The sequence below is a fragment of the Xiphophorus hellerii genome, chromosome 17, assembly GCF_003331165.1.
Source record: "Xiphophorus hellerii strain 12219 chromosome 17, Xiphophorus_hellerii-4.1, whole genome shotgun sequence".
NCBI classification, from domain to species: Eukaryota; Metazoa; Chordata; class Actinopteri; order Cyprinodontiformes; family Poeciliidae; genus Xiphophorus; species Xiphophorus hellerii.
In genome coordinates this window covers 20,037,679-20,059,648 of record NC_045688.1, presented here as the reverse complement: position 1 = coordinate 20,059,648, position 21,970 = coordinate 20,037,679, and the positions used below count along the sequence as shown (strand labels likewise).

Sequence of the window (21,970 nt, the reverse complement as noted above, 5' to 3'; positions counted from 1 at the left end):
ATACTTTTGTCATGCCAAAGTATGCATTCGGACTTTAACCACGTAAACGTATGCATTTGGCATAGTTGCATAGGTCTTAAAGCAAAAAAAGGGGGCAGAACAGGAGCAAAAAGGCTACATTCGAACGCGCTATAAAATTAAGCTTCTTGAATGCGGCACAGGAAGGTTTCTTGATATCTATGCCCTGCGAATTGTGTGACAGGCAGTACTAATGTACCCTGAACAATTTAAAGTGTTTGTTTCAGACCAGACTTTATTTTTCATATGTTAAATGTAAACTATAATATATTACTTTGAAAAATACACGTCGTAGCGCTCAAGTTGAAGAATCTGTGACATTTTTGGAAGGGATTATCTTACCTTTCTAAGGTCCAGTTCAACCAATTCATCTAATGACTAACCTAGCGGACTAAATTCAGGGAATATTTTGTCCTTTTTGTCCCTTTGCTTTTCCTGTGTGTTCACTTGGACCAAGGTGTTTGACTGGTCATTTCGCTGTCGGAATCAAGTAAGCAAAGCCTACTAAGCCCACCTTTAGCACATAGTTTCGACTAGGAGAAAAGCTACCTTTTGGCCTGTTTGGCTTAGTATCTTGATTTTCTGAAGAAATCAGTCACCATCACCTCATAATTAAACTCTTGTAATTTTTTTTCTAGTTGAGCCTTTCTTGACCGCCCTCTGTTACATGTGCAGTCTGTGAAACTGGAACAGACTTCACATGTTCTACGTTATTGAACGTTCATGGAATCTAAGGTCTTCCACTCTTCGCGAGCTAAAGTGAACAAAAATAAGGTTGAGAAAGCTTAAAACCTGTAAGTATGTTTTTCTTGACAATTTTTTGTATAATGGTATTGGTAGTAAAAAAAAATTAAATGTATCTGCCTAAAGTACAGAATCACTTTTCCATATTTTGTGACGTCACGGTGACTGTATTTTATTGGAATTTACTGTGATAGACCAACAAACCTCATAATGTATCATGTGAAGGGAAAGCACTTAACATGATACAAATAATGTATTATGTATGATACAAATAACACACTGTTCAAAATCCGAAAAGTGTAGCATCTCAGCTTCTGTAGACATAAAATCCAGTTCAACCAATTCACCTAATGTCTAAATTGAGTCCATCTGTGTGTGATTTAAAGAACATTAATGATCAAACAGTACTGTCTACCCAAGGAACAGGGTAGACTGGTTCAGAGATAAAATTTAAGGTATAGACAGACATAGTATTTCATAGTAGATCATTCATGAAAACAGACACAAGGCATCAAACAAACTCAACAGATTTAGTTTGTATGAAGGAAGGACAAGAACATCTGTAGCTTCTCTCAAGCTATAAAGGAGACACAGCACCCTGAACACATTCAGCAAAGACAGACTTGGTCATACATCCAAAGCTACAGCATGTACACATTCATTAATTGTAGTTAAATAGTAGTTTGCAAAAGTTATCGTCTCTAAATGTGTAAAGTTGTTGGGAGTCATTTCCCCAAAAGACTTAATAGCTGTATTTGCGGTGAAAGATAGGTGCACAAACAATTGACTCACATGGGGCTTGAAACAAATTCTCAAATTCTCACACACATGGACCTATATGGTCACCAATACTACTAGTCTTGGTTGCTGTGGTGCTGAGTTTCACCTTTAGGTTAGGTTATCAATTGACGTTAAGACAATTGAGTTTCATAGTTTGTCAATTGATTCTAAATCATTAGTTTCTGAATCTCGATGCATCAAGGTTTTGTCCCTGCCAGGCAAATCATCACTCCTTCACCCCACCATGCTTGAAAGCTGGTTTTAGTGTTTGAAGTGATTGACATCTTGTTCCACAGGTTTATGGTTCATTGAGATGCAACTTCTCAAAATTAAGTTGTGCCTTCTGGCAACAAATTAACTTAAACCATGCTTATGATGTTTTTCCTCCTTTGCATGGTTATAACAGCACCTGTATGCTTCAGACCACTCAGCTGCCTAGACTAGAGAGTCTCTGATGGTGATCAGATAATTGATCATCATTTTGCTGCTCTTTGCTGTTACTTTTTTCTTCACACAGCTTTTCAATTTGCTGTGTAAATCATGACCATGAGTGTTTTTCTGCACCTGAGGTTATATTTAAATATTAGGACCTCATAAAGACCAAATAACTTCTTGGTCATTTCTAACACTAGAATAATAAAAACAAAATGAAAACATCTAACTTAAAAAAACTGACTGTTGGTCATTTCTACAAAATTAGAATGAAAGTCAACTTTGCTTCTGAAACAGGCTTACCTAATGGGAAATCTTATTGTGGTTTAACAGACTGAAGATTGAAACACCCCTGGAAAGATGGATTCTGGTGTTGGAACTATAGGTGAGTGATTCTTTATAATTTATAATAGTTACCCCTAACTGAAGACAGAGAGACATTGTGCTACAAGTATAGCTCACAGTCATGTTAGTAGCAAAAATATTGTGACGGTATGACTGCTCAGCAAGACATCACAGCATAGTGAAGACCAAGGACGTGGATTTCAGAAGGGATAGGGATCCTCTTCATCTCCTGTACATCGGAGGAGCTTTTATTGTTGCCATGCCACCCAGTGATGTAGGTGGAGAGAACGCTCTCCTGCACAGGGTGGTTAAGGCTGCACAGAGGACTCTGGTGAGTAGCCTTCCCACCTCGTCAGATCTCTACACACCACGATGTATGTGTGTATGTATATGTATATACAGAATATATGTATGTACTGTATCTGTATGTACATATATACAGTATATATCAGTGATGTGCGGTCAGGGGAGGCAAGTGAGGCAGAGCCTCACCTGTCATAATGGAAAATTATAATGATAAAATAATTGGGGCCTGCTATGCAAAGCAATGGCAGGAACCTATTACTATTGTCGGCAGAAAGCGTCTCTTTAAGTATTATTTATTTTTCTTCCGTAACCGTTAATGCGGCTCATACCGCTGCGTGCACACCTACAAATGAGGTATCAAAACGTGCAGAAAATTCACGCCATTGGAGCTATTACTTTTGGTGGGATTCGGGGTTAACGTGGCGACATAATTCGCAAAAAACTACGAAAAAAACCCCATTATAAGTCAATGGGAAAAATCCTACAAATACCCTATTTTTGAGGATTCTGTGTGTCGTCACAAATTCACGTAGAAATGCCATTCAAATTTCATTTTGTAGATACGTCTGTGATCTCTTCGAAAGTGAAGACGGCTCGTCGATACCAGTTACGGTTTGTCCACAATTTGTCTCTAAGCGACCCAAAGTTTCTCATTTTTCCTAAAATTAGAGTGTGAATCTTCCTGAGTGCCCCTCTGCTAGAGTGAGAAATGAATACAATTTTTCACCCCAAAATAATTTTGAAATCGCCATCACGCCCACAAATATCGCACGATTGGTATCAAAATCGGTCCTGACATTGATACGCATGTCTGCTCCGGTAAAATGTTTTCGAAATTTATCTAGACCGTACGGTTTTCTGTCACGGTGCTTCAGAGCAAAGTCATGCGACAGGATTTTCTGAGGCTGTCTCAGGCTGTCTCCCATGTATTTGACTAGAATTTCAGATCTGTGCACAACATTTCTTTCTCTCATCACTGTTATTGCTGTGAGTGAGGTAGAGACATGAATCTCGGGACTATCGCAGAAGACACATAGCCCTCTCATACGCTTCAAACGCTTTTCGAATATGTATTACGGTTCCCGAACGGAAAGGATTTGTTCCCAATGCTTTTTTTCAGTAAAACTGGCTGGCTCAAAGAGAGTATTCTCTGCCCCAGCCTCTCTCACTAACAGTTCACACTTTGGTGAGAAAATTATTTACCATAGCAACGGAACTCAAGAGGCTATTGGCTGATGATTAGGACTACAAATACGCATCACTGTAGTTCTATCTATAGTGGAACCCTCAGTTGAAACAGAGCAGGACTGAACTGGCCTTTAGAACTACTTGCTGCTATGGGCTGTATATAACTGATTTAACTCAGTAACTGTTACACATGGGATTAGTTTGGAACTTTAAAATTAAGCATAATGAAAATTTCAAAATAAAAGCCTTGAATATTTTTACATGATGTAATTGCTCTTTTTGGCTTTATATGACTTTTTCATCCAAAGCACTTTTAGACATGGTATTAGTTTGGCCCTCTGAAATGAAGCATACTGAAAATTTCAAAGTAAAAGCCTTGAATATTTTTACATGATGTAATTGCTCTTTTTGGCTTTATATGTGTCATGAAGTGCGGGTGGTGAGAGTGGTGAGGCAGAATGCAGCGGACCCAGGAATGATGAATATAAGGATTTAATGATGAAACCAGTCAAAACAATGAACAGCAGGCACACGGAAACACTGACGACACTGACGCTAACATTGACAACGACATTGACAAGGACCCGACGAGGAACAAGGAACACAGGTGGAGTTAAATACACGGGAGGGTAATCACAGAAACGAGACACACCTGGGAACAATCAAGGGGAGGACAGGACAACGAAGAGACTTAAGGACACAGAAAACTCTAAATAAACACAGAAAAACACAGATCCTGACAGTACACCCCCCTCAAGGGCGGCTACCAGACGCCCACAAAACAAAAACACAACAAGGGTGGGCGGAGGGGCGCTGGACGGGGGGCCAGAGTCCAGAAAAAACAAAAAACAACCCACCGTTGTGGGCGGAAACACAGGGAGGGCCAAGAGTCCAAAAACAACAAAAAACTACCCACAAGGTGGGCGGAGGCAAAGGAGGCGGGAACCACGGAGGTGGTCCGGCGGTCGCCCGCGGCGGCGGGAACCACGGAGGCGGTCCGGCGGTCGTCCGCGGCGCTGGAGGCGGGAACCACGGAGGCAGTCCGGCGGCCGTCCGCGGCGCTGGAGGCGGGAACCACGGAGGCGGTCCGGCGGCCGTCCGCGGGAACCCCGGAGGCGGGACCCCAGGAGGCGGTCCAGCAGCCGTCCGCGGCCCTGGAGGTGGCGATGATGAGCCCCGGGGGCCGCCCACAGACGGCGATGACGAGCCCCCCGAGGTCGGGTCTCTGGTGGAGCACAGGGGGTCTCGGTCGGCGCACAAGGGGTCTCGGTCGGAACGCTGGGGGTCTGAGTCTCGGGTGGAACTCTGGGGGTCTCGGTCTCGGGTGGAACGCAGGGAGTCTCGGTCTCGGGTGGAACGCAGGGAGTCTCGGTCTCGGGTGGAACGCAGGGAGTCTCGGTCTCGGGTGGAACGCAGGGAGTCTCGGTCTCGGGTGGAACGCAGGGAGTCTCGGTCTCGGGTGGAACGCACGGAGTCTCGGTCTCGGGAGGAACGCAGGGAGTCTCGGTCTCGGGAGGAACGCTGGAGGTCAGGGTCTCAGGAGGAACGCTGGAGGTCAGGGTCTCAGGAGGAACGCTGGAGGTCAGGGTCTCAGGAGGAACGCAGGAGGTCAGGGTCTCAGGAGGAACGCAGGGAGTCTCGGAAGGAACGCTGGGGGTCTGGGTCTCGGAAGGAACACTGGGAGTCTCGGAAGGTGCGCCGGCTGGAACGCCGGCTGATTCGGCCTCGGGTGCGCCGGCTGGAACGCCGGCTGATTCGGCCTCGGGTGCGCCGGCTGGAGGTGAGCCGGAGCGGAGCCTCGGGGCCGGCTGCGGGGGCGAGCCGGAGCGGAGCCTGGGAACCGGCTGCGGGGGCGAGCCGCAGCGAAGCCTTGGAAACGGCTGCGGGGGCGAGCCGCAGCGAAGCCTTGGAAACGGCTGCGGGGGCGAGCCGCAGCGAAGCCTTGGAAACGGCTGCGGGGGCGAGCCGCAGCGAAGCCTTGGAAACGGCTGCGGGCGCGAGCCGCAGCGAAGCCTGGGAACCGGCTGCGGGGGCGAGCCGGAGCGGAGCCTGGGAACCGGCAGCGGAGGTGACAGCTCCGGAAGGCGACGAGGGGCCGGGTCCACCGGCGGCTCACGTCGCTGTCTCCGGGCTGACCGTGGAGGTGGCGGCTCCGGAGAGCGACGAGGGGCCGGGTCTGCCGGCGGCTCACGTCGCCGTCTCCGGGCTGACAGCGGAGGTGACGGATCCGGAAGGCGACGAGGGGCCGGGTCCACCGGCGGCTCACGTCGCTGTCTCCGGGCCGACCGTGGAGGTGGCGGCTCCGGAAAGCGACGAGGGGCCGGTTCTGCCGGCGGCTCACGTCGCCGTCTGTGAGCTGGTCGCGGAGGTGGCGGCTCAGGAAAGTGACAAGGGGCCGGATCTGCCGGCGGCTCACGTCGCTGACCTCCCGGACGGAGGAATCGACGGGGGCCGAATCCGGGGGGTGCCAACACCAGTCTTGTCCCCCGGAATAGCTCCCGCTGCAGGTCGGCGAGGGCTTCAGCTAGCTCCCTCTCCTCCCTGCCAGATCTCCGCCTCCCTCCGCTCTGCCTTTTTGGAGGGAACCGCACTCCAGCTGGGTCCATTTTTTAGCAGCCTCACCGTTCGGTATGGTCGGGTCCTTCTGTCATGAAGTGCGGGTGGTGAGAGTGGTGAGGCAGAATGCAGCGGACCCAGGAATGATGAATATAAGGATTTAATGATGAAACCAGTCAAAACAATGAACAGCAGGCACACGGAAACACTGACGACACTGACGCTAACATTGACAACGACATTGACAAGGACCCGACGAGGAACAAGGAACACAGGTGGAGTTAAATACACGGGAGGGTAATCACAGAAACGAGACACACCTGGGAACAATCAAGGGGAGGACAGGACAACGAAGAGACTTAAGGACACAGAAAACTCTAAATAAACACAGAAAAACACAGATCCTGACAATATGACTTTTTCATCCAAAGCACTGTTACACATGGTATTAGTTTGGCCCTTTGAAATGAAGCATACTGAAAATTTCAAAATAAAAGCCTTGAGAATTTTTACATGAGATTATTGCTGTTTTGAGCATTATATAATTGATTTTATCCAATGACTGTTATTCATGGGATTAGGTTGGCCCTTTGAAATGAAGCTTAACAAAAATTTCAAAATAAAAGCCTTGAATATTTTTACATCATGTAATTGCTCTTTTTGGCTTTATTTGACTTTTTCATCCAAAGCACTGTTACACATGGGATTAGTTCGGAACTTTAAAATGGAGCATAATAATAATTTCAAAATAAAAGCCTTTAATATTTTTACATCAGGTAATTGCTCTGTTGAGCATTATATAACTGATTTAACCCAATGACTGTTATACATGGGATGAGTTTGGACCTTTGAAATGAAGCTTAACTAAAAATTTCAAAATAAAAGCCTTGAATATTTTTACATCATGTAATTGCTCTTTTTGGCTTCATCCAAAACACTGTTACACATGGGATTAGTTCGGAACTTTAAAATGGAGCATAATAATAATTTCAAAATAAAAGCCTTGAATATTTTTACATCATGTAATTGCTCTTTTTGGCTTCATCCAAAACACTGTTACACATGGGATTAGTTCGGAACTTTAAAATGGAGCATAATAATAATTTCAAAATAAAAGCCTTGAATATTTTTACATCAGGTAATTGCTCTGTTGAGCATTATATAACTGATTTAACCCAATGACTGTTATACATGGGATTAGTTTGGCCCTTTGAAATGAAGTTTAACAACAATTCCAAAGTAAAAGCCTTTAATATTTTTACATCAACTACTTGTGTTTTGAGCATTATATAACTGATTTTATCCAATGACTGTTATTCATGGGATTAGGTTGGCCCTTTGAAATGAAGTTTAACAAAAATTCCAAAATAAAAGCCTTGAATATTTTTACATCATGTAATTGCTCTTTTTGGCTTTATTTGACTTTTTCATCCAAAGCACTGTTACACATGGTATTAGTTTGGCCCTTTGAAATGAAGCATACTGAAAATTTCAAATTAAAAGCCTTGACAATTTTACATCAGGTATTTGCTCTTTTGGGCATTATGTGATTTTTTTATCCAAAGCACTGATAAACATGGGATTAGTTTGGCGCTTTGAAATGAAGCTTAACAAACATTTCAAAATAAAAGCCTTTAATATTTTTACATCAACTACTTGTGTTTTGAGCATTATATAACTATTTTAACCCGACGACTATTACACATGGGATTAGTTTGGCCCTTTGAAATGAAGTTTAACAAAACTTCCAAAATAAAAGCCTTGACAAAATTTTAAATCATACTGAATGGTGCACGTCCACCTTACTTAACGTTCTTGTGATTCTCCACATGCTATTGATTACGTTGCAGCATTCTTTAGCATCGATGCTAATTTGTAGCGTGACAACGCCGGGCCCAAACCGACGGGCACGCCTTGGCAGGCCCCGGCTAAATTTCTTCAGAAATTTTCTAGTTTACATTGCTATTTTTACCATGTGGTTTGTACTGTAAAGTGTTTAATTTTTATTTAGCTTTACCAATTTTGATAATTTTTTCTTCAAAATCAATGAATTTTCGTATTTTCCCATTCAAATGCTCGGAAGCGCAGCTGGTGATGCAGCATTGGTCTGAGCATCACCTGGGATTGCGCAACCTCTCACTAACTGCACTGGTTGCCATTCTATGAGCGCATGTTCCTCCTGTCTGTACGTCGCCAATAAAATGGCTAAAAAACATTTAATTTATGAACTGATTTTCCATAATTTAGCTTATGTATATAATGTACAATGTTTTTTCTCACCAATTGTATGTGTTTTGTGTGCGGAGAAGCGATCATAAACGGCAGAGAACAGATTCGAGGTGAGGCACGCAGTTCTCTTGCCTCATGGCAGGGGGCGCTCATGTTCAAAGGCATTGTGACTCCACAACTGCAGAGTAAGATACAGTAACAACGAGCTAGTCATACAGTACAGTAAAATCAAGTGCAGCGACATATTTATAGTCTCCTTGTACCACAGTAATCACTTATTAATAATCGCAAAATAAACAGTAAGCCTAAAACCATACCACTGCAACAGACTGAATGTTCTGCTCTTTGTGTGGGAAATATTTCAGTGTTTTTTTGGGGGGGGCGTTGTTGTCAGTTGCTATGGCAACGAGTCTGTGTGTAACCTGGCCAATGCAGAGCGTGAGAAAGACGTGGTTTTGAGTTGTACTTTAAGGGTTTTTCCCTTTGCTGTGGAGCATAGCACGAAATTAATAATACCTAAATTTCCAAGTTTCATTGAGTTAGAATTATTCTACCGCAGCAGCGCGGCTCTGGATGGCATGTAAAAGATTTGTCTTTTTGCCCTCCAGCGTTGTCCACATACGTGAAATTTCCTTATGTAAACAATAACAATTGTTATTATAATAACAATAACAAATGTAGACAAAAATCAGGTCTACGTTTGTATATCTGATTTGATATATATTATTTTGAAAATCGACACGCAAAATGAAGCAGTCACGTGACCCATGCAATGCGAGGCATCGTTTGTTGCCAGTCACGTGGTTTTCAGCAAGACGACACAAGCATCGAAGTGGGGCTTCATCTGACACGCCCCCTTTTTACTCGGTACACGCCTCGAAGCCTGGCTTCAGATGGCCCGTCAGTAATACACAATGTATCACAAAAGTGAGTACACTCCTCACATTTCTGCAGATATTTAAGTATATCTTTTCATGGGACAACACTGATAAAATGACACTTTGACACAATGAAAAGTAGTCTGAGTGCAGCTTATATAACAGTGTAAATTTATTCTTCCCTCAAAATAATTCTACATACACCCATTGTTATCTAAACTGCTGGCAACAAAAGTGAGTGCACCCCTTAGTGAAAGTTCCTTAAGTGTCAATATTTTTTGTGGATACCATTATTTACCAAAATTGCCTTAACTGTCCTGGGCATAGAGTTCACCCGAGCTTCACGGGTTGCCATTGGAAGGCTTTTCCACTCCTCCATGATGACAACACAGAGCTGGCAGATATTCAATACTTTGCGCTCCTCCATCTTCTGCTTGAGGACGTCCCAAAGATGTTCTATTGGGTTTAGGTCTGGAGACATGCTTGCCCAGTCCATCACCTTCACCCTCAGCCTCTTCAATAAAGCAGTGGTCGTCTTAGAGGTGTGTTTGGAGTCATTATCATGCTGGAACGCTGCCCTGTGACCCAGTTTCCAGAGGGAGGGTATCAGGCTCTGCCTCAGTATTTTACGGTACAGATTGGAGTTCATGACATGTAACTACCCAACACCTGCTGCACTCATGCAGCCCCAAACCATGGCATTCCCACCATCATGCTTGACTGTAGGCATAACACACATATCTTTGTCCTCCTCACCTGACAGCTGACACAGATGCTGGAGACCATCTGAACCAAACAAATTAATCTTGGGTCTTATCAGTCCACAGTTTCCAGTAATCCATGTCCTTTGTTGACATGGCTGTATATAGAGTTATTTTGAGGGCAAACTGTTTGCAGGCTTTCTTGTGTACAGACTTCAAAAGACCAAGGAGACACATCCTTCCGGGGTGACAGCCATGCAGACTAATTTGATGTAGTGTGCAGCGTATGGTCTGAGCATTGACAGGCTGACCCCCGACCTCTTAAATCTCTGTAGCAATGCTGACAGCACTCCTGCACCTATCTTTCAAAGACAGAATTTGGATGTGACGCTGAGCACATGCACTGAGCTTCTTTGGACGACCAACAGATGTCTGTTCTGAGTGGACTCTACTCTTTAGAAAGCTGAATGATTTTGGCCACTGTGCTGCAGCTCAGTTTCAGGGCGTTAGCAATCCTCTTGTAGCCTTGGTCATCTTCATGTAGCACAACAATTTGTCTTTTAGGATCCTCAGAGAGTTCTTTGCCATGAGGTGCCATGTTGGAATTTTCAGTGACCAGTATGAGAGCGTGTGCGAGCTGTACTACAAAACAGCTGAACACACCTGCTCCCTATGCACACCTTAGACCTAGAATCACTAACTAGTCACATGAGATTTTGGAGGGAAAATGACAAGCAGTGCTCAGTTTGGACATTTACAGGAGTAGTCTCTTAGGGGTGTACTCACTTTTATTGCTGGTGGTTTAGACAATAATGGCTGTATATAGAGTTATTTTGAGGGAATATATGTATGTATGTATGTCTGTCTGTCCGTCTGTCTAATATCTTATAGTCCATACATACATAGTCTTGTACATCTCTAAATAAATATTTATATCTCGTAGAGCACTTCTGGATAGATGCAAACTACATCTCGTTGCTTGTACTTGTGACAGTGCAATGACAATAAAGTTGAATTCTATTCTATTCTAATATGCATGTATGTACTGTATGTATTATTAATATGTATGTATGTATGTACTCTATCATTTATTTATCAGGCTTCTTGAGAAATAGCCTGATATTTCGAACCAGTGTTTGTATTTCGAACCACAAACAAGCACATGTGGTCTGATATGACAAATGAAAAATATTTGAATCCTTGAAAGGGTATTAAATTTAACTTAAGAATTTCTAGATCTTCCCTGTAATATGTATTTAACCCTTGCTACTGAGATGGTAGGTCGATGTGTTTTGAACTATGGTTACTTCAATTGTAGAGATTAGAATTTCCATTTGCATAATTTAGCTTTTTTGTCTTTTCTCTCTCTCTTTGTACATAAAAATTGGATGACAAAAGTGTTCAGTCTGGTGCACTGGTTTCAACTAATTCTTTTTCTGAAGAACACTTTTGTTTAAGACTTCATAAATCATTTTATTTGTTGTTTCTGTTGTTTTGTGTATTTATTTTCAATATTTAAAATGTCTTCCAGTTCCAGTGTTAAATGTTCAATATAATTTAAAGTTTATTGATCTTTAGAATGTGTTCTTGTATTATTATGCCATTGAAAATGGTTTCAAAACAACACAATTATTGTTTTTTGCAATAATATGGGAGACAATTCATTGTCCAACAAAATTTATGACAGTCCTATGTGTGGCAGTATATGTGAATGTTCCAATAACCATGTGACTTGATCAGCGGCAAACAAATAGACCCCAGTAGTCCATCTAGCTACTGGAAAAAAAACAAACAAAATAAACAAAAATAAAATGTTATATTTCTATGTCAGTCACATGGATTTAATGTTCAATTTGTTTCAATGAGGGCTATGAATGCATAGTAATTGGTAGTGTTTGTGTGCAGAAGTGCAGGCAGAGTTGGACTTGGTGGAGGCTGAGCTGGAGCAGGTGGAGCTTCAGGTCGCAGAGCTGCTGAAGAAGCAGGCTCAGTTGACGTCTCGCAAGAGCGCTCTGCTGCTGCAACTGGAGGAGGCCTGCGACGCCATCGGTTCCTCATCCTCTACGACCTCAGTTCCCGAGTGGACGATGAGCAGGCAGGTGCTGCAGCACTATGATGGCTCAGGTACCAGACACCCATGGTTTCACCAGCAGCTTTTTAAACAGAGGTGCATGTCTGGATCCCAATTTGATTATGGAGTTGTGGAATAAGTCCTGGTTGACTCTTCTTGATAGATTTCCCTTGGTCCAAAGAGGTGGAACAGCATCTGAAAAGCTCCTTTGGTCTTTCTAAGTTCAGACCTTTACAGCTCAGAGCCATCAACCTAACCATGGCAGGCAATGATGTGTTTCTGGTCATGCCTACAGGAAGAGGAAAAAGTCTCTGCTTCCAGCTGCCTGCAATCTGCTCGAAGGGTACAAACACACACACGCATACACACCCCTGCATACAATCTGTGGTCTTCTGGATCTTTCTGACGTTTAGGTTTCTTTTTTCTTGTAAGGCAAATCTGTTGCTACTTAACTATCACCCACAAAACACTTCAATCAATCAGTCAAATTTATTTGTATAGCACCTTTCAGCAACAAGGCATTTCAAAGTGCTTTACATCACAAATACACAAAAATACAACATCATAGAACACACAGTCAATAATTGAAACATTACATTTTGTCAAGTGTCATTGTTACACATCAGAATGTTGATTAATGTTTCATTTATGATGTTTCAAAAGCAACTCTAATCGGGTAGATTTAATGGCACTCACTGCTTTGTGTGTTTTGCTGTGTTCTGGAAGTTTATTCCGTATTTGTGGTGCATAGGAGCTGAATGCTGCTTCTCCATGTTTGGCTGGTTCTGGATGCACTGCAGACCTGAGAGGTCTGGAAGGTTGATACAGCAGCAGCAGGTCTTTAATGTATTTTAGGGCTAAGCTGTTCAGTGATTTATAAATTAACAACAGTATTTTAAAGTCTATTCTCTGAGCAGGGAGCCAGTGTATGGATTTTAAAACTGGGGTGATGTGCTCTATCCTTCTGGTTTTGGTGAGAACACGAACAGCATGCAAGTCAATGGGTTGGTGAGGACACCAGTGTCCTAGTGACAGTTAAGGGGTTAATGTACATTATTATTAATTCATAATAACAATAATGATGAAGTTAAACACACACTGTTGTTTACATCATGAGGGATCTTCTTTTTTCATCCACCTATATGGCTATGATTGACTGGTTGGTCATTATGTTGCAGGTTTCACATTGGTTATCACACCACTCGTGTCTCTGATGGAGGACCAGATCATGCACCTGAAGTCTGTTGGTATTCCTGGAGTCATGCTGAATGCATCGAGCAGTAAGGTAACTACTGCTAGTCGTCTCTCAATCACTGGTTCTGTCACTGGAGCATCGTTGGTCATCACACGAGCCTTTACTTTTTTTGTACGATAATTGGCAAAACTGTTGGTGTAGAGCAGGGGTCTCAAACTCCAGTCCTCGAGGGCCGCTGTCCTGCAGTTTTTAGATGTGCCACAGGTGGAATGAAATGGCTTAATTACCTCCTCCTTGTGTAGGTCAGTTCTCCAGAGCCTTGCTAATGACCTAATTATTCTATTCAGGTGTGGTACAGCAGAGGCACATCTAAACGTTGCAGGACAGCGGCCCTCGAGGACTGGAGTTTGAGACCCCTGGTGTAGAGTCTCAGTCAATCCAGAGCACTCCACTAATCTTGTGCCCCTGATCTACCTTGCATCATAGTCATAGACCTATAACCCCTATAAACTGTAAGGGGTGATATGAGATTGCAGAATGTGTGTAACGTAGTGAACTAATGCAAAGTTATTGAAAAAGACTGCTTGAATGCAGTGTTTGGTAGGAGATTACATTAGAACTAACATGCATTCACAATATGCATGTATTCCCATACCTGATTTATGTCTTTAGTTCCTGAGATGCTTAAACTCACAGAGAGTGTGTATGTGGGGGGAAAAGGGGTAGATTATGGGTTAAATGTAATAAATATTGGCACTGCAATTTAGCTCAATAAAATCCAAATAGAATATTTTCCTGACATACTGCAGCCTTATTTCTGTACTTCTTTCCTTCCTCTCCCCCTGCCTCCTTTTTCAATCCTTCTTTTTATCCCTCTACATCCCTTCTGTCGATCTTTTTATTTTCTTACTGCTTCTTCTTTCTTCCTCAATGTCTTCTTTGTATCTTTCCTTCCTCAGTATTTTTGTGTCCATCATTCATACCTTTCAGTATACAGAGTTTGCAGATGCCAGACGTCTGTATGTGCCAAACATTTATATAACATTTTAGTTTTTATTATTACAAGAAGGATGGAAAACTCCTTCTGGACTAATTTGTTCATGAATTTGTCCAATTCTATGCGTAGTTAACAGTTTGCCTATACGTAAGAGACTGGACTGGATTGTTTGTCTCTTCTTTTTTTTGAGTTTTCACTTCTCAGGCTTCTTCAGATCTAATAATGGATTGGGAGCATCAAACTAATAATTTGCATGCAACCTGTTAACCATGAACAGAATATTTCTAGGGAAAATGTAAGTTCTCATCTTTATTAAACAGAAGGCTTCACAACAGAATTAACTACAGTATGAGACACACATACTTTCTTGACCTAGTCGGGTCAAGAAAGTACCCAATTAGGGTATTTTGTATGTGCCTTTTGTATGGAAGGCACATACAAAATAAAACAACAGTAAATTCAGGCAGATTCTTACTATTTTATCTGGCTTTCCTTTAACTGCAGGAGCATTCCAAGCTCGTCATGGCTGGAATGACGGATGTGAAAGTCCCCTTCAAGATGGTGTATGTAACTCCAGAAAAGGTTGCCAAGAGCAAGCTGCTGATGTCTCGCCTGGAGAAAGCCTATAAAGCCAAGCTGCTGTGTCGTATAGTTGTGGATGAGGTGCACTGCTGCAGCCAGTGGGGACACGACTTCAGACCAGGTGGTAATTGTTTTTATTAGCCAACTATTAAAGTATTATTATTTTGTTATATTGTTTTCGGTGAAACTATTTCACATAACAAATGAATATATTGTCTTACTACATTTAGGACTAAAACGATTAATCAAATATTGAAATAATCATAAACTAACTTAGTAGTCAATTAATTAATTGATTGTAAACTGGAGTATACAGACTCAAAAAAGGCCATTGGCTTAAAAAAACATATTCAGAGCAATAATTAAGCCAAAAGTGTAAAAAAAATATAAATTTTTCATCTAAGATGAAACAACCTTAGCCTGTAAATTTTAGCCAAAATTACACAATTGACAGTTTTAGCTTCACCTGGTTCAGAAATACTAAAGAAATGCTTTGTTATTGCATTTTAGGTAATGTAATATTTATTCTCTTATTTAAAAATGAATTTAAGTATTTGTTTATGTATTTTGATTTATTTATAATATTGTGTAAAAAAGGCTTAAATGAAATATCTGTAGAATGAACCATTTTTAAAATCTGATTAATTGTCAGAATAGATTAATTGGATAGATTAATCAATTACTAAAATAATCGCTAGTTGCAGCCCTAATTAGGTAGTAAAAGCTATATGTTAGGAAGAAGACTGTTTGGAAGTGGTCAAAGGAAGCTGAAGAAGTCCTACAGGGTTGTTTTGAAGCAACTGACAGGAGTGCTCCTTGCACATGGAGATGACATGGCTGAGTATGTGACTGAGTACATAAACTTCTGTATGGACAGGACCATTTCCACCAGAACAGTGAACTGCTTCCCAAATAACAAACCCTGGATCACCAGTGAACTAAAGGCACCGTTGAACAAGGAAAAAAGCCTTTAGGGAACAAGACAGGGAGTTATTGAAGAGTATACAGAAGCAGCTCAAAATCAAGATTGGACACAACAAAGAGACGTACAGGAAGAAGCTGGAGAATAAACTGCAGAGGAACAGTTGTCTAACATGTGTGGTCAGGGATGAAGATTACAGGCTTCAGGCAAAAGGAGGATAAGATAGATGGAAGCCTAGACAAAGCAAATGAGCTTAATACATTCTTCTACAGGTTCAGTTCAGGAACAAATTCATCATCATCCTCTCCTGTTCCCAGCCAAACAAACATCCCGCCCTCCTCTGACCCACAGGTTTCCTGTCAGACCTCAGATGTTTCATCTTTCACTTCAGTCATGGACTCTTCTGCTTCCACAAGTTTATCTTTAACCAAATCTAGACATCCTGTTTATCCCTTTGCCTCCGCCTCCCACTTTTCTGTATCTAGAAGTCAGGTGGAGAGACTGAACTGGAACAGTCTCTCCTTGATGACACCAACCCCAGGACTCTGGCCCTGGGGCTGGAGCTCTTTGCACTCTGGTGCAAAGAGCAGCACCTCTTCAGCCTTAGCTTGACCTAAGAGAACGTTCCGATGTTGTGAAAGACAACCTGCCTGGTTCAGGTATTGAAGAAAACTCACCCATCAGACATGAACAAATATAGACTTGTTGCCCTGACATCCCACATAATGAAGGTCCTGGAGAGACTTCTGTTGGCCCACCTGACTAAGCAGGCAAGCTCATATCAAGACCCCTGCAGTTTGCTTATCATTGTGCAGTTGAAGGAAAGATGCCATCATACATCTGCTTCAACAAACCCACTGTCATCTGGACAAAACAAGCAGCACTAAGAGGATCATGTTCTTTGATTTCTTCAGTATTTTTAACACAATTCAGCCTGATTTGCTTTGTCATAAACTCCAAAAGACACAGGTGAAGGTCTCAACATTCACCTGGATCTATGACTACCTCACAAACAGATCACAGTTTGTGATAATGAAAGACTGTGCAGGGTTTCCCCCAGAAAACTTGCTACGCCCGGTGGTCGGGGCGGTCCACTGGTGGTCCACCATGTTTTTGTATTAAAAGATGTTAAGTAGACAGAAAAAGTAAAAATATTACTGGATAATTATATGTTACGGGAAGACATCACCAGTGAAACAATATTTAAACCCACAACTAGTCTTAAAAACAGCAAATCAAAAAACACAAATAAAATGAATATTAATTATTTGCACTTTTGTTTAATGCAAATTAAGTCAGCAGCTCCATAAGGCTCCCAGGGCTTCAGGGGCCCTTAAATGCTAATATTTTAACACAAACCACAGATACATAAAGGTAACATTTGTTTATTGAGATGATCAATGCTCCTAAATTTGATTTAATGGTTTCAACATACATAAATTAAAAGATTTAAAGTTGTTTAACATTTGTATGTAAGACTTCAAGAAGCTGGTAAGTTTACTTTATAAAAGTTCAAAGAACAGTATTCATAGTTAAATTGTTTTGTTACCAGAGCAACAATCTGATGCTGTGAGTTTGAGCTTTGTTTGTTCACAAATACAAACTTAGTAAACTGCGATTATAACTTATTGCTTTTTAGGTTGGCCAATTAAACTACTCCCAGATTTCACTAAATCTAACACAGAAGCTGTTAGAGAGGGGCCCCTAAGTCAGATTCTGCTCCAGGCCTCATACAGCCTTGGACCGGCCCTGCATGATGAGTTAAATCCCCTGCACTGCGCAGAGATGCGCAATAAACGGGAGATTTAATTCAGTGCTACTAATCTGGCTTTAGCAGCTTTTCGTGTCTGTTGAGTTTTTAACAAGGGGACACAGAAAGGGGATACAGAAACTACAGTATTTTGGTTGGTCCAGTTTACGGGACGAGTTTCTCAGATCTCCGCGCAGCCGCGCATATTAACTCTGTCTGACTACGTGGACAAAGCATTTGATATGGTTTTATGCTTCGTAACCGGAAAAATAATAATAAAATGATATAAAACCAGCGTGATGCGTGACTGCAAGGCGAGCGCGAAAGCTCCTCACTGGGCTAACCTGAATGATGAGGTTAGCACTGGTTTGTTAACCACTAACGCTCCGACCAACCGGGACCACATACATAAACTTTATTAGCGCAGACAGAGCCGGGCGTTGGGCAGCGTGTTGAGATGGAAAAGTTGCACAAAATTCTTTGTCCATAAATATAAATCATTCTCACCACTCACTCAACGCACCTCTGAAAGCGCCACTACAAGTTATTCCTGCTGTTCACATAGAGATGCGCAACCAGAGCTAACGTGGTGGGGTTTAAACTCCTATCTTGATCAAAAACTCTGGAAAGAAACATAATTCTTCACAGGGGGTTGAATGAAAGTATCCGTACAGGTCAACCTGTGTCCAGTTTGAGTGAAAGGAGGCGCTCGGGATCCGCGATGATGTAACTTAAGACATCCAGCTGCTGCAGCGCGCGAGGGTCCGGCTTTAAATGCATAAACAATAAACTCATCTTCTATAAACGCATCGTCTAGGAATAAATCTGCTCCGCCAGTGAAACGCTCAGAGCAACAGAGACGCTTGCATTGTTGCTTAAAAAAAAAAAAGAATAAAAATAAAATAGCGTTTTTTTATTTATTATTATTTTCCTAAAAACATAAACAAGAAAGGCTTAGCCTGGCGGTGGGGCTCCTAAAGCATGGCGACTGCCAGGCCTATAATATACTGGGGAAAACCCTGCTGTGTGTCTAACCAAGTGATCAGCAACTTAGGAGCAACACAGGGCACTGTACTCTCACCATTTCTTTTCACTCTGTACATTTCAGACTTCCAGCACAAGTTCAACTTCTGTCATCTACAGAAATGCTCTGGAGACTTTGCAGTTGTCGGGTGTATCAGAGATAGGGAAGAGGCTAAGTACAGAGATCTGGTGGACTGCTTTGTGTCATGGTGTGGGAACAATCATCTCATCTTGACTGTGAAAATAAAAAACAAAGGAGATAATTGTAGATTTTAGAAGGAAAACCTATATCCATCATGAGAGAAGAAGTGGAGGTGGTTGGGGAATGTAAATACCTTGGTGTTCACCTTGTCAACTGACTGGACTGGTGACGAAACAGTGAAGCCCTCTATATGCAGGGACAGAGCAGACTGTACTTCTAGAGGAAGCTAAGATCCTTCAAGGTTTGCAGCAAGATGCTGCAGATCTTCTATAAGTTTGTTGTATTCAGAAATTATTTCAGCTAAGAGAGAAGAAATATAATTTTTTTCGAGGTTTGTTTATATTTGAAGGTGCAAAAGAGAAAAGCCAGATAAAGTCTAGGTGTGTTTCAGTTATTGGTGTGAAACTGTGGAATGAATTGAATGTTGATTTTAAGTTATGTCCTTTCTTGGTGAACTTTAAAAGAGCTTTAAAATGGAAAATGGTCAAATCTTATGCTCTATATGTACTGTGAAGATATCCTGGTAGGTTGTTAGGTAAGAAACAGGGTAGGCAAGAATAAGCTTTTCTTCGGCCTATTCCTTTTTTGGTAAACTGTGGGTTTGTTTATTGTTGTATTTTTATTTTGTTGTTTCCTGTGTTTAATGTGGACAATTTACCAAAATAAAGTGATTGATTGATTGTTGAGGGCGTTATCTCTTTTGCTGTTATCTGTCGGGCCAACAGCATCAGAGCCAGAGATTTAAAAAGGTCTAACAACCTGAGACAGAAGGCTATTTCTGTTCTGGGGACGACTGTGAAACCTCTGGAGATGATGATGATGATGATGATGATGATGATGATGACGCAACCATTATCCTTTTATGAAGGATAATGGTTTTTATCCTTCATAAAACCAAGAAGGATTTCTTGGTTTTATGAAGGATTCTTCATAAAACCAAGAAAATCATCAGCCACCCTCACCATCCCCTTCTTGAGACTGTCTTTGGAAAACAGAGTGTATTCAGTCGGAGGCTTCTTCAGACTTGCTGTAATACGCTACAAGAGATCTTTCCTGCCAGCAGCCATCACTATCTACAATAAGTTTTTGAAGAGTCTGAATTAATTAATGTTTGTTATAATGACTTACAACAACATTTAATTTCCCTTTGGGATCAATAAAGTATTTTTGAATTTGAATGACTCATATCTATTTGTTTACTTTACAGATTATAAACTCCTGGGTATCTTAAAGAGACAGTTTCCTTCTGTGCCTCTCTTTGGCCTCACAGCCACAGCAACCAGCAGTGTCCTCAAGGACTGTGAGAAGATACTGTGTGTGGAACAGCCAGTTACTATCACTGCCTCCTTCAATCGAACTAATCTCTTTTATGAGGTAACCATGACATCTGTACCAGCTAACATTTTTCAACAATATGCTTCATAGATAAGTGCATGCTAAACATGTGTGTACACATTACATTACAACCACAAACCTCGCTATATATGTTTTAGATTGTATACAATAGATCAACACAAAGTAGCACATAGTTACAAGCACAAAGTGTTTTGGAAACATTTTGGAGAAAGTTGCAATAAACTCACAACTGTGCATTAGTGTGAAAAAATGTGACCGTCTGTTGATTTTTGCATGAATTTCCATTATTGCGGAAGTACTGGAGGGGGGATTAAGGCTGTCAGTGATCAATGAAGTTCTTACTTATTGTCTTTCCACTGAACATTATGATCAAAGTTCTCCAAGTTAAAATTTTTTCTACAGTTGTTTCCTTGTGTGGGGCACAATGGAACCTGACAGTCTGAAGTAACGTGTACAGACAAGTGCGAGACTGGAAGTATTTCACCTTATGTTATGAGGTGAAAAAAAATTAAAAAGTTAAAATGGTATAAATACTTTAGCATGGCACCCATAGCATGGGTTACGTTATGCATCCATTAGATGGAACTGCGCTAAAGGGAATGTCAACAAAATAGTCAGATAGGTCAGTCAAACTTTATTAATAGATTACAAACCAGCGTTCTGAAAACTCCATTCATTTCCAAAATGAATAAACAGCTGTTTTAATATTTTCCCCGAGGTAAAGTAAGTGACGTGGTATTTTCGTGACACAGTTTATCTTTTAACAACAGCAAGGTATTACATATAGTGGAGGGGAACTTGTCCTCGATTCAATAAACACGTAAAAAACAGTCTGATACTGTTACGGTAAATCAAACGTTAGTGCAATCACAATATACACTGCCTGGCCAAAAAAAAAGTCGCCACCTGGATTTAACTAAGCAAATAGGTACAAGCCTCCTATTGGATAAGTACTGCATAGGCGATTATCTTTCAGCTGGCAACAAGTTATTTAACCCCAGCTGATGCAATGAGTAACTCCTCATTTCTTAAACAACCATGGCAAAAGACACATCCTGTGGTCGTGGAAAAGACGTTAGTCTGTTTAAGAAGGGTCAAATCATTGGCATGCATCAAGCAGAGAAAACATCTAAGGAGATTGCAGAAACTACTAGAATTGGGTTAAGAACTGTCCAACGTATCATTAAAAACTGGAAGGATGGTGGGGAACCATCGTCTTCCAGGAAGAAATGTGGTCGGAAAAAAATCCTGAATGATCGTGATCGGCGATTACTTAAACGTTTGGTCAAATCAAATCGAAGAAAAACAACAGCAGAACTCAGGAGTATGTTTAATTGTGAACGCAAAAGCATTTCCACACGCACAATTTCGAAGGGAACTCAAGGGGTTGGGATTGAACAGCTGTGTAGCCGTAAGAAAACCTCTAATCAGTAAGGCTAACCAGAAAAAAAGGCTTCAGTTTGCTAGGGAGCATAAAGATTGGACTCTGGAGGAATGGAAGAGGGTCATGTGGTCTGATGAGTCCAGATTTACCCTGTTCCAGAGTGATGGGCGCATCAGGGTAAGAAGAGAGGCAGGTGAAGTGATGCACCCATCATGCCTAGTGCCTACTGTACAAGCCTGTGGGGGCAGTGCTATGATCTGGGGTTGCTGCAGTTGGTCAGGTCTAGGTTCAGCAACATTGTGTGCCCAAAG

At 41.7% G+C, this 21,970-nt stretch overlaps 1 protein-coding gene across 5 annotated transcripts in view; it reads left to right on the top strand.

Annotated features, from left to right (window-relative positions):
* The first annotated feature begins 200 nt into the window (after window positions 1-200).
* The window catches only part of recql (RecQ helicase-like), a 34,349-nt gene continuing 12,579 nt past the window's right edge, over window positions 201-21,970 (top strand). The window contains exons 1-8 of one of the 5 annotated variants that reach the window (XM_032589124.1): window positions 201-508; window positions 657-812; window positions 2,308-2,359; window positions 12,083-12,301; window positions 12,412-12,591; window positions 13,427-13,533; window positions 14,945-15,143; window positions 20,127-20,293. In XM_032589124.1, coding sequence (XP_032445015.1) covers window positions 2,335-2,359; window positions 12,083-12,301; window positions 12,412-12,591; window positions 13,427-13,533; window positions 14,945-15,143; window positions 20,127-20,293 — 897 coding nt within the window. In that variant the 5' untranslated portion in view covers window positions 201-508; window positions 657-812; window positions 2,308-2,334. Of the gene's footprint in view, window positions 509-656; window positions 813-2,271; window positions 2,360-12,082; window positions 12,302-12,411; window positions 12,592-13,426; window positions 13,534-14,944; window positions 15,144-20,126; window positions 20,294-21,970 lie in introns of all 5 variants that reach the window. The other 4 variants (XM_032589122.1, XM_032589123.1, XM_032589121.1 and 1 more) reach the window with 4 other exon arrangements.